The sequence below is a fragment of the Dipteris shenzhenensis genome, chromosome 25 (genome assembly GCF_047967505.1).
Source record: "Dipteris shenzhenensis isolate YYH24624 ecotype China chromosome 25, Dip_SZ_1.0, whole genome shotgun sequence".
In the NCBI taxonomy this organism is placed as follows: Eukaryota; Viridiplantae; Streptophyta; class Polypodiopsida; order Gleicheniales; family Dipteridaceae; genus Dipteris; species Dipteris shenzhenensis.
The window spans coordinates 7,383,078-7,396,271 of NC_141620.1; the positions used below are offsets into that span (position 1 = coordinate 7,383,078).

The following is a 13,194-nucleotide window of genomic DNA, read 5'->3' on the forward strand; positions in this document are numbered from 1 at the left end:
CGGAGTAGGGAGAAACAGCAATCTGTCTCGAAATGCATGACAAAGAGCATGCAAGCATATGCAAGGTCTTGGACTGCCACTAGCACATTTCCTTGCCACCTCATTAATGCCTCTAACCCACTCTCTTTTTGTCCAACTTATTCCTTGCCTTGAGCCTAATAATTGGGCCTAGTAAATGTACCTAGCACTAGAGCTTGGGCCTAGCATTTGGGCCTAGTACATGTACCTCACTTTTTACATTGCTTCCTAGGGACTTTTAGGAGCTTTACCTCCTCTAGGCTAGTCCCCCGAAGCCAAAGTAGTCACGGTTTGCTTACATACAAAAATCACGTCCTCGTGACATACCCCCCTCTTGAGAAAACAAACTATCGAGTTTGCTGCTGAAAATTACAGCAAATAAACAACAATGAAATAGGCATGATTAGCTCATACCACAATGTGCATCATCTGTAATATACAACTGGCAATGAGCATATTGTCTAGGAGAGCATGCGAGTCCATCCATATATAAATGCCTCATCTGTGTGGAGTGACTACTACACTCATCATAGAGGTCCCGTGGCAGAAATACTGTCAGCAATCAATACCTCAGGTGAGACATGAAGTGTCACCAAGAGACCTCTAGATACCTGAGCCTGTCTATCCTAAAGGAGTGGAGGTGCTACCCCCCTGTTGAGCATCAAGCAATGCTCCATATCTTAGCTCTATTGAGCCTAAACGAGCCTCAACCACAATGGGCTCAAGCTGAAATGCTTCCAAGTAGAGCTGCAATAACCCACATGAATCTACCAGTTCACCTTCCTCCATCCACTTCGCATCTAGTGCAGAATAATTCTTGAACTTCACCACATAACGACAGGAAACTATACCTCTGACTTTTTTTTCCTTATGTGCCAAGATCTGCTCTGGAATCAAGATCTCATCCTGCTCTTCCACTTCAGGCTGTTCCTCATCAAACATCACTTCAGGCACATCCCCATGAAAAACACACATGAAAAGCATTGTCAATTGTCCAGTGCTCAGGTAGCTTCAGCCTGTAAGCTACATCATTGATCTTCTGCAAGACTTGAAAGGGCCCATAATACCTCATATTCAGCTTGTTGTACAACCTTTCTTTCCCTTTCCTATTCAAATGCAGCAAAACTCAATCACCTTCTTTGAAAACTAGCTCACGGCGATGACGATCGACCGTTCCCTTCTGTGCTTTTCCTGGCTTTTCTGGACGGCTTCTTTTACCTTCTTATAAGCTGCATCCAAACTTTCCACATATCTATCTGCTTCAAAGATCTTTTCCTTTGTGTGCAAATGGGAGGTACCTTTCTTACACCTTCCACTATTTCAAAGGGTGCTTTCCTTGTGGAAGAATGCATTGTGTTGTTATATGCAAATTCAACTAGTGGGCAAAAACTGTCCCCACTTTGCCTTATGCTCTGAGACATAGCATTTTAAAAGACTCTTCTAACTGTCCGTCTGTATGTGGGTGGAAAGAGGATGAAACCTTCAGCATAGTGCCCATGTTCTCAAAGAGACCTTGGCCATCTGATCCACTGTAATCTCCTTCCTAACTGGAATAAAGTGGGCTTGTTTGCTGAATCTGCATATGATTGTCCAAATCCCATTATGTCCAATCAGAGTACGAGGAAGATCGAACACAAAAGTACATTGCAATACTCTGCCAAGGTCTATCTAGCAGAGGTATTGGATGTAGCAATCCAAGTACCTTTTGCCTATCATATTTTACTTTCTGACAAATAATGCGTGCTTTCACATGTGCCTCAACGTCTTTCCTCAAAGCTGGCCAATAGAAGAAATGCTCAACTACTTTCACTATGGCATCAATACCTCTATGTCCTGCATATGGTGGGGCGATAATATAGGACCCAAGGGTAAGTTGAAGGACTTATAAAAAGAGGATGGGGCTGCAATAAAGTTTGAGACTTTTAGTGGAATGCAAGATAGGCTGAAGGTCTTAACCTTTGTGCAACAGTTTGATGCAGCTTATGGTGGTGAAAACTTTACTGAGTCATCAAAGGTAAGAAAGGCAGCCACTTTTCTGAAAGGAAATACACTTCAGTGGTAGACAAAGTTGCTTTTGCAAGGCAGAGCTCCTGTAACTTGGGTGGAATTCAAGCAAGTGTTTTCAGTTGCTTGGCTCACAACCACATTTGAGGTGGATATCATGACAGCTTGACACAAACTTGATCCAGCAAATTGCAAGAGCTTGGAAGAGTACAACAAGAAGGCATTGCTGCCTGTGAGTTCATACAAACGCGTGGAGCTATCAGAATAGGTAGAAAAGTACTATTGTGGGCTGCCAAAAGAAATAAGAGACTATTGTACCAAAACTCAGTCTCTAACATCCCCCAACTCATAGAAAATGCCACTACAACATATGCCCTCTTGCAAGGAAAGGCTTTGGGATTCAAGGGCAGATTAAAAGTTTAGGAAGTTTGGAAAGCCTTCCAAGTCCAAGTTTTTGCTGGACAAAGGCGAGTACCGCCTCGACAAAAGATGACACCCGAAGAGAAGAAGGCACTTTAAGATGCCAACAAGAGCTACACATGCAAGGAAGAGGGCCACCGAGCATTTGAGTGATATTTGATCAATACATAGGGCAAAATTTAGCCAAAAATGTGAAATTCAGCTTTTAAATGCCATTCTCCCACTGCTATAGTGGCACAAAATGTATAGGGTAGATTATGGCAAGATACTCATCTTTCAGATGCCAGTCTCCAAGTATAGAGTAAATTCATATTTGAAATGTATAGGGTAGATTAGGGAAATTCAACTTTCCTCCTATGTAGTGATCATAGTCTCTCCTGTGTAGAGATCATATGGCTTTGTGTCAATCTTCATGTCGAGGCACAGGGTGAGCAAAGGGAAGAAAGGAAGAATGACCAGAAGGGCAAGAGGCCAAAGCCCACGGCTAGTCTTATGCCAGATGTGATTGGGGACGAGCAAAATGGGGATGATACAGAGCTATGAAGAGCATGGGAACAAATCAATGACCAGACAGGACCCGTGCCCATTTCATCTCTCCAGAGCTGGCTGGAAAATTAGGAATCAAAGCACAAGAGATAGGACCTCTTTGTGATGCAAAGATGGCTTGTCCTGGGCACCGTGAATCAATCACTCCGGTAATTGGAAAGTTACGCATGCACATTCAGAGCTATGTGGACACAGACGAATTTTATATCATGCCTTTGAATGGATGCGATGTTCTGTTGGGTATACCTTGGCACTACAAGGTGGGGGCTCTTTTAAACGCAAGAAACAAGACGTTGACTTTGTCTCATACGGGTAAAACCCATGTCTTGGATGCAAAACCAAAGGGGGAGTCTATACCAATTGTATCTCCTTCAGCCATTTCTAATGTAATGAAAAATCATATTTCAGTGTACTTAGTTTTTGCAACAGAAAAAACAGCCACATGAAGAAAGCTCTCATCTTTCTAAGCTGGAAAAAGAGGACAGATTTTCTTTTTGAGTTCCAAGATTGCTTTTCTGACTCCCCACCACATGAATTACCTCCAGAAAGACCTAAGGATCATATCATAGATATAATCCTAGGAAGCTCTCCACCAAACAAGCCTCCCTACAAAGTTAGTGCAGCCCCAACAGGAGAACATGAACTTGGTAACGGATCCCTTGGAGAAAGGGCTGATTCAGCCAAGCTCTTCTCCCTATTGTTCACCCGCTTTGCTAGTGCAAAAGAAATATGAATCATGGAGGATGTGCATAGACTACAGAGCTCTAAATAAGGTCCCCAAAAATGAGGAATGATAAGTAAAAATGTGGAGCAACACAGAATCAGCTCAAAATAGCTTTCTAGAACTAACTAATATGATGCCCCCTTTCCATTTTCGCTGTCCCATAGTGCGGCTGGACCTTTGGTAGAGGGGAAGGGCGCATTTGATATAACCCCTCCTTCCGCCCCCTCCCTCCCTCTCTTTCTTTCTGATTCTCCGTTGTGGATGCAAATCTGGATGGTATTGAGAAGCATAGACAGAATGAGGGTAATATCAGTGGTCATGACGGGCAGGGGACCGGGGGGGGGGGTGTTGGGGGACAGAAAACTGAAGAGTGCATTGTCTCACAAGAGCTCTAGCAAGCTACTTTTTAACTAAGCTATTTGGAGCAGCCACCAGGTTATGTTCATGCTGTTCACCTGAGTTTGTTTGCAGGTTGAAGAAAGCCTTGTATAGCTTGAAGCAAGCACCCAGAGCATGGTCTAATAAGATAGGACAGTATCTTGTCACTATTGGCTTTCAGATTTCCAAGGCAGATTTCTCACTTTATGTGAGAAAAACAGAGAAAGGTATTATGCTGCTTGTCATTTATGTTGATGATTTGATCATCACATGTGATAGTGATGAAGATATCCTTCATGTGAAAATGCTATTAAAGCTGAAGTTTGAGATGAAGGATTTGGGAGAGCTGCGTTACTTCTTGGGCATTGAGGTGATTAGATCCACAAGTGGGATATGGCTCTTGCTGAGGCAGTATGGATTGGACATGCTGTCCAAATAGTGGATGACAGGCTATAAGCCTATTTCAGTTCCTTTGGAGCAGAATGTGAAGCTGAGCGCAAATGCAGGTGAGCTTCTAGAAGACCCTACTATCTACAGACGCATAGTAGGAAGTTTGATTTATATGACTATTACCAGGCCAGATTTGAGCTATGCTGTTGGTTTGGTAAGTCAGTTTATGCAGGCTCCAAGGAAACCGCATTTGGATGCGGCTAGACGCATACTGAGGTATGTGAAGTCCACATTGCAGTATGGACTATTTTATGAGACTGGGGTTCAGATACAGTTGCATGGATACATTGATGCTGATTGGGCTGGTAGTATTTATGATACACGATCTACCAGTGGATATGTGTTCTCTTTTGGGAGTGCTGCAGTCACTTGGAGCTACAAGAAACAGCCTACAGTTGCCTTGTCGAGTACAGAGGCTGAGTATAGGGGTGCAACAATCGCTGCATGTGAGGTAGCTTGGTTGCATAAGCTACTTTATGATATGCATCAATCTACAGATGGGCCAATTGTATACACTTGGCAAATAACCCAATCAATCATGCTAGAACAAAGCACATTGAGGTGCATTATCACTATGTGCGGGACAAGGTTCTAGTAGGTTTTATTGATCTAGTTTATCTAAGCACAGAGGATCAGGTAGCTGACATATTCACGAAAGCATTGGGTGCAGAGAAGCTGCGCAAGTTCAGAGACCTGCTTGGTGTGCAAGAATTGGATTGAGCTCGAGGGGGAGTGTTGAGATATCGAGCTGAATATAGTCTTGAAGAGTGGATATCACCAGATAAGAATACGGCCTAAAGATGTGCATAAGACAGCTTTCAAAACCACATTTCACTTGTATGACTCCTTGTGATGCCATTGTGGGTTGACAAATGCACTAGCCACCTTCAATAGAATGATAGACAGAATCTTCAGAGAGCTCAGAACTTTTGTGGGTACCTTCTTTGACGATATCATAGTGTTCTCTAAGAGTGAAGCTAAGCATAAGGAGCATTTAGCAGTTGTCTTTGCAGAGCTCAGAAAAGCACAAGTTGCTTATTAATGCTAAGAAGAGTGAGTTCTTCAAGCATGAGATCCACTTTCTAGCGTACATAGTGTCCAAAGATGGAGTCAGAATGGACCCCGCCAAAGTTGAAGCCATTAAGAATTGGCCACAATCAGTGTCACAAGAAACGTTTCTAGAAACGTTTCAAGATCTTGACAAGCATGTCATGACATAATTATTTATAAATGATAAAAAAAGTGTATTTTAGATAAATTATATCTCAAAAAAAGTTCCACGTTTCCTAGAAACGTTTCTTCACATTTCTACTACCCGAAACACGTTTTCTGGTTACACTGGCCACCATTAAAGCATATCCATGAAGTACATAGCTTTTTGGGACTATGCTCGTACTACAGGCAGTTCATCTGCTATTTTGCAGAGATAGCCTCACCCCTCCATGCTTTACAGAAGAAAGGAGTGCCTTTCACATGGGATGCTAAGGAAATTGCAGCCTTTGAAGAGCTTAAGGAAAAACCATTCTCCGATCCCGTCATTAGCTTGCCAAATCTACACAAACCCTTTGCTGTCCAATGTGATGCCTGTGGGAACAGCATAGGAGGAGTGCTTATGCAGGACAAACGAGTGGTTGCATATGAGAGTAGGGTGCTCAGAGATGCTCAGATGTATTTTCAGATTTATGAGAAAGAGATGTTGATTGTCATACATGATCTTTCCACTTGGAAACACTATCTCTTATGTGCTGATTTTTATGTGCAAACAGATCATCAATCCTTGACGTACTTTCTCCCTCAGCGAAAGCTGTCGAAAAACATATGGGGTGGGCAAACTTCCTTTCAATGTTCCATTTTCAGATTGCGCATGTGCCTGGCAAGAAAAATGTTTGTTGCTGATGCACTTTCAAGGAAGCCGATACCAAATGCAGTATCAATAAAACCGCAAGTTTCAGCTATCACAATTGCATACCACAGTGAGCTTGATGCTATGAAAGAGAAGGATGCAAATGATGATGACTTTGCAAGGATCTTTGATCAGCTGGCTAAGGGCCAAAGACATGGGCACTACACTCTCAAGGATGGTTTTCTAATGATGTATGGCAGACTTTCTTGAAGGTGTAGCCTTGAGTTTCCATGAAGCAGCTAAGGCCAAAAGCTTTAATAGAGAGTCATATATATAGGTAGCTGCAAAAATGGTGGTGGGCATCATCTGTCCCCTGCTCTGTGCATTACTGCATTACTGCCACTTCCCATGGTTGGGTTGACAATTGTTGGTCCCATCCCCTACATTTGAGGCATGTTCATTGAACCACTCATGACCCCAAGCATTCCCGTTTGCATTCCAGGTTGCATTTCTATATTGGCATACATCCTATTTGCATTTCCAGCCCGGATACCCCCGTCATAGGTTGCTGAAAACTTTGCATTCCTGGCTGAATATTCGCCAAGTGCCAGGCATTCCCATCCCTTCTGTGGGAGAATGTCCAACCATTGCCTAAAAAACACACCCTCCTTCAAAATACCCTTGGTGCATCACTGAGTGAGGGAAGGTTTGCTGTCCTTGGTTGACAGACTGAAAATTATTGGCCTGCTTGGGCATTTCCCATTCTAGGACCAAATGTAGACTGTGGGGCACTAGAGGCACTGTCCACGAGGGGGTACATGACTGTGTATGCCTTTGTTTCTTTTGCTTCTTTTTAGCTGTGTTCTTGCTTTTAGGAGGCGCGTTCAAAATTTCAGCAAAGTTTTGTGTTAACTACGTCAAGGTGCCCACTGCACTTGCCAGCCGTGCCTTTAAAAGGGCATCTGCATCTTGTTTTTCACCTTTATCCGTTTCATCTTGGGAGCCCTCAGCGCTCCTCTAAGGGAACATGATGTTCCTCATCATTATGCTCCTCTTCTTCTTCCCACCATGGCTTATATTCAAAAGACTCTTGAGTCCTCCTCCCAATCACTGGGTGTGTTCACCATTGTGACTGAACTTTGTGGCTGTAAAGAAAATGCAGTGAAGACTTTCCTTTCCCAGAGAAGATGGTGATGATCCCGGCAATAGAACCACTGAAACTGGCCTCTAGCAAACCAAAAGGGCAGTAACCCACAACTAACTTGACATCCACATTAGTTACAACAATAATGCATCACTTTCAGCCACTTCCTTTAGTTAAAACCACTAAGAAACAAACTTTAGAGCACTGGAAGGGAGGCTAGAATGTTCCTACTCATAGATACCATACACCAAGGACACAGATTGGCCCCAAATGTTTCGGGGCCCCTTTCGGTATTTCTTTATTTCTCCTTTAGTGGAATATGCTCTTTTACAACAAGGGCTCTCCCTTGAACTCCAAGCCAACTCCTGGCTTCAACAGGCATCCAGATCCAAGTACAAACTAGTACCCAATTGCCAAGGCAAGGCTAAGGCATCCTAAAGTGTCTATGACCAAATGAAAGCTGGCTGATGCATCCCACAAGACATCCAGCTTGCAAAAGAGTGTTTAGCAGTCCCAAAATCAAGTGTCAGCCTCTCAGGGCGACAAAGCAACAACACAAATCCCGAAATGCACATGTGACCTCACACAAGGAGAAAAGCCACCACAACTGACCCTTTGGCGCCGATTTCTGCACATCCTCTGTGTCTGGGTCTCTATTCACAGCTCGAATTGGCCAGGGGGAAATTCGAACCACAAGAAAGAGACAAAGATCTTCAAAAACAATGAAAAGTAGCCAAAGGAAGGTCGGAGTAGCTGTACCCGCTGTCCATGCAAGAGGGGCGACCTCAAACCTCGCACCTATCCTCTCTCCAGCCCCCCGCAGTGCACATACGACCTTCAACCACGAGAGAGAGGAGGAACAGCAGCAAATGGGATCGAATCAGCTCCTAATGGCATGGAACCAGCTCCTTGGGATTCAATTTATGGCTGGAGCACCTCCAAAGGGCAGTAGATCCACATAGCAACAGGGCAGCAGGAGCAAACGGCAGCTTGGAGAGAGAGAAGAGCAGAATTCGGGTATCCAAGTGATCATGGGGCATGAGAGGAGCCGTACAGCCAGCCAAAAGCCTCAAAATGCATGGAGAAGACGTGGAAATGAGCACGGGCAGGAGAGAAGAGCCATACAGCCAGGAAGTAGCCTCAAAATGCAGGTTAGAGAGAGAGAGAGAGAGAGAAGGGCCAAAATCCGCAGCCAAGTGATCATGCAGCAAGGAGAAACAGCCATACAGCCAGCAATCCCCCCCGAAATGCGTGATAGAGAGAGGAAACATGCAAGCAAGCACATAAAAGGTCTTGGACTGCAATGACCTCATTAACGCTTCTAACCCACTCTTTTTGGTCACACTTATTCCTTGCCTTGGGCCCTAACATTTGGGCCTAGTAAATGTACCTAGCACTAGACCTTGGGCATAGCATTTGGGCCTAGTAAATGTACCTCACTTTTTACGTTGTTTCCTAGGGACTTTTAAGAGTTTTCACCTCCTCTAGGCTAGTCCCCCAAAGCCAAAGTAGTCACAGTTTGTGTACATACAAAAATTACATCACCGTGACAATATACCGTATCCAATTGTACAAATTTAGGAAGTATGTGGGAATCAACCATTAGGAAAGATGATAAACATTTCAATCTATTTATCCCCATTCGGAAAATAGTAGAGCTAGGCCTTGTCGTCCATCTCACAAAGGGGCAAAATCAACGGATTGATTTGTGATGGTGCTGCTGAAATGCTTTCTGAATTGCAAGTACCGCAGTGGAAATTTAATACGACTGGTATCGAGCTCATGTGAGTTAATTCAATACAGACCTTTTCGGTTGCTCATAGCTTGTCTCCTGTATTATTTTGCAAATACGTGCTACTTGGGTGCATAAAGGCTGAAGTATTCCGCTTTGCTCGATTTTAAAAATTCTAGATTTTGACAACTGAATGATGAATAAACATCGGGAAAGCTAAATGTGTCCCAAATGCAAGGAAATGCAGTCGTTAGCATGATGAAAATTCAGGCGTTGCGGCACTTTATTGCAGATCCACGAGGGCAATTCTTGAACGGACTCTTTCAGCAATGTATAATGCCGATCGCGCCTGTCTCCCTCGGTATCTAAACGCAACGACCTTAGATATCTAGAGATTGGAAGACAAAACTTCATTCAGTCCCTCCATACGTATCCGTTCATAAAGGAGAGAAGAAACGTACCGCAACTGCTTGGCAGGCGGCGCATTTGTCTGAGAAAGAAACAGCCGGACGAGAAACACCGATAAAGAGAAGATAGCCGTGGAGGAGGAGCAACAACGCTGGATTGAAGGCCATGTTGAACACCCGCAAGTCAAAGACCGGAGCTAAAAGAGGGATCTCAGACGATTCTGTTCGACTCCTGGTTTAAGAATTATGGAAAGATGGTTTCCTAATTAGGTTCAATGTGACCCTACATTCTCTTTTAAAATTCATAGCTTTCACAACCAGCATTTCCTGTCTTTGTGTAGAAAAATGCCATCTTGAATCTACAACTTCAAAGTTGGCATTAATCCACATTAATTAATATTAAGCTAAGTGCAATTGGTAGTTAGATTAATAAAACTAAATCAAAGAAATCAAACCCTAACCCAGCTTTTAAAAAACTAGCTTAATCTAGCTAATAATTATCTTTTTATCCCTTTAAATGGTCTTATATCAAAGATCTATTTCCATTCTGGAAAGGATCAATACTTTATTTGATTGGATTCTGCTCTAAATAATTCACAAAGACCTAGTGATTATTAAGGCTATTGCATATGCTATAATATCATCCTAGCTAATATTCAATACTAGTATATCCATCTTGCGCTTGAGGCACCAGGCTTTTCCTTTTTCCATAGAAATCCTAAAGTCCATGCAAAGCCATGGTTTGTGCAAAATTCAAGTCAATTCAAAATTGAGAGCATAAGAATTTAGGGAGCCAAAGTAAGGATCGGCAGATAGGATCTCAGAAGCAAGATGGAACTCACGTGTTGAATGAAATGATGATCCATATGAATCACTAGAATTAATTCAATTATCATCGATAGCTCATTGACTATTGACCCATACAATTCCAAGGCCAATGTGTAGATTGAAAATACTAATAAATTACTAGGCTCCTATGGAAGACAATAAATACTAACCTTCAGATTGGACTAAAAAGTCACACAAGATGTTTGGACATACATAAAAAGACTATCGACTACAACACATATTTCTTGGTGTACATGCTAATAAGCTTACTCTCTTGCTCAAAATAGAACTATCAACATCTAGAATAGCATTGTGTTGAACAAAGGCTCTATCATATTTTTCTCTCTCAATAATTTTCATGGATGAGCCCACTTGAGTGCTCTATCTAGAAAGACGCAACATATAAAAAAACAAATGACTTTCATTTTAAAGAAGGAGATTTAGTCTTTTTTTTTTCAAATGTCATGTTCATTTCCTAGTAAATTCAAATCTTATGGCAAAGACTAGTGAAAATGTAGTTTATGGAATTGCAAGTGAACTATTTTCTAAAAAGCAAGGCCAGTTTTGATAAGACTAAACTATATTATCCATGAGCTAATCAAGAGCTAATAGCAAAGAGGTTATCTTTGGTTTCAAATTCTTGATCGAGTACAAAATGCTTTCTAGTTTTCTACGAGTTTTTCTTGATTTCTCCTTGTGTCATCCATGGCGTGTACAAGGCATGTCATCCAATTTGATTTCTCTTTCCATCATCCATATCTCTTATAAGACATCAAGTCATAAAAGTTGAGGAATCACCTTTAAGAGAAAATCCTAAATTGAAAGACAAAAGCTTTATTGTCATTGAAAATAAATCTCTCAATATAGAGAGGAAAGAATCTCGATTGAAATTTTGAATTACTATCCTACCATCCCTATGCTTTACCTCCAATATCCAATACCGATTTTGAATTACTATCCTACCATCCTTATTCTTTACCTCCAATTTTGCATTACTATCATACTACCAATATCTCAATACTAATCACAATTTTTAATCTCCAATAACAATCTCATTCGGAGGTAGAAAATAAATCTTAGGCTCAATCTAAAAATCTACATGAACTCTGTCACATCTTGAACTGAAATTGGGTTCTATTCAATGGCTAAAACCAAGTATTGATTGTTGAGGAGGACCAAAACAAGGCTACCTTTGTAACTCAGTGGGGAACACATAGATAGCCTTTGGGCTCAGTAATGCTCCACCAAATTTGAGTCAGTTATTACTCAACTCTTCCATGAACATCTCACTTGATGCAGGTGTTCTTGGATGACTTTGCTTGCAAAAACAAGAAGATGCATGTGACTAATAAGTTCTATGTTAAGGAGCACCTTTGTCTCTTGCTCTTGTGTTTCAAAAAGTGTGATCGCTAGGTCATGGCTCAACCTAATGGAGTGTGAATTCCTCATCACAAGAGGACCTTGTTGGGTCATGTAATGTCATGCATGGGAATGTGACCTAATCTAGAGAAAATCATAGCCATTCTCATGATCAATCCAACTATTGATGCCTAGGGAGTGCATGCTATGTAGGAATTTTATTAGGCACTTTGTAGACATAGCCTACACCCTCATAGGGTTGCTTCATCATGATGTTCCTTTTCGTTGGCATGCTAGACAACAACAAACCTTTGATGTAATGAAGAGATCATTGGTTTATTCTCTAATCCTAGTCAATCTAGTTTGGAACAAGGTTTTCCATGTCCACACTTATGTAAGCAACAAAAATCGTAGGAGCTATACTTACTCAACCAAAAGATAAGGGACCAGTAGATCTCCTCATATGCTTCACAATTACTCCTCCCCTGCCCCTGCTATGTATCCCCCTCCCCTTGGTGCCATGTCCTCAGGTCACCGACTCACCCCTTGCATTATGCATCCCCTCCCCCATTTCCATGTCCCCTCTACCCACTCACCCCCTCCTTTGAACATCCCTTTCCTATTGTTACACCCCCCCCTCACCCACTCACCCCCTTTGTTGGTCATGCCCTTTTGTCATGTCCCCCACTCAACTCCTCAACCCCTCCACTACGTGTCCCTCCACTCATTTTGCTATGCCCCCCTTTGTCGCTTGTCCCCTCAACCATACCATGGCCATCGCATTTGGTTGTACGGACACTCTTTCGTGGATATTTATCAATTCTTCCGTTCATCCTTGCATCGGTCTCTCCAAGATGCTCATTCTCATGGAGACAATTTGGTCCAATTGGAAGGGTTTGTCAATGTTTCTAGTTTCTTAAGGAGTAGCTATCCTGCTTTGGGGCAGCTAGACTGTACATTCTTCTTAATGAAATAGTCCTTTTACAAAAAAAACAAAGTGATGAGTGTGAGTGTGTGTGTGTGTGTGCATGCGTGCATGCACATGTGTGTGTGTTTCACTAAAAAAAGTGTGTGTGTGTGCATGAGAGAGAGAGAGAGAGAGAGAGAGGGAGGGAGGGAGGGAGGGAGGGAGGGAGGGAGGGAGGGAGGGAGAGAGAGAGAGAGAGAGAGAGAGAGAGAGAGAGAGAGAGAGGCTTCCTTTCTCTTTGCTCTAAGGCTAGGGTTTTCTTATTTTTTTCATATCTATGTGCTACCTAGGCTAGCTTGCTATGTATATCTCCTTTTGCCTTGGAGCTTTTAGGTCGTGTACGTACTTGTGTGTGTAGATAGCAAAGTTTGGGG

At 42.4% G+C, this 13,194-nt stretch overlaps 1 protein-coding gene across 1 annotated transcript in view; it reads right to left on the minus strand.

The window, feature by feature from the left end:
* LOC147885390 (TLR4 regulator/MIR-interacting MSAP protein) overlaps positions 1-9,988 on the minus strand; it is a 106,482-nt gene extending 96,494 nt beyond the window's left edge. Inside the window, exon 1 of the mRNA XM_087396733.1 lies at positions 9,721-9,988. Coding sequence (XP_087252859.1) covers positions 9,721-9,834 — 114 coding nt within the window. The 5' untranslated portion in view covers positions 9,835-9,988. The remainder of the gene's footprint in view (positions 1-9,720) is intronic.
* Positions 9,989-13,194: the final 3,206 nt, after the last annotated feature.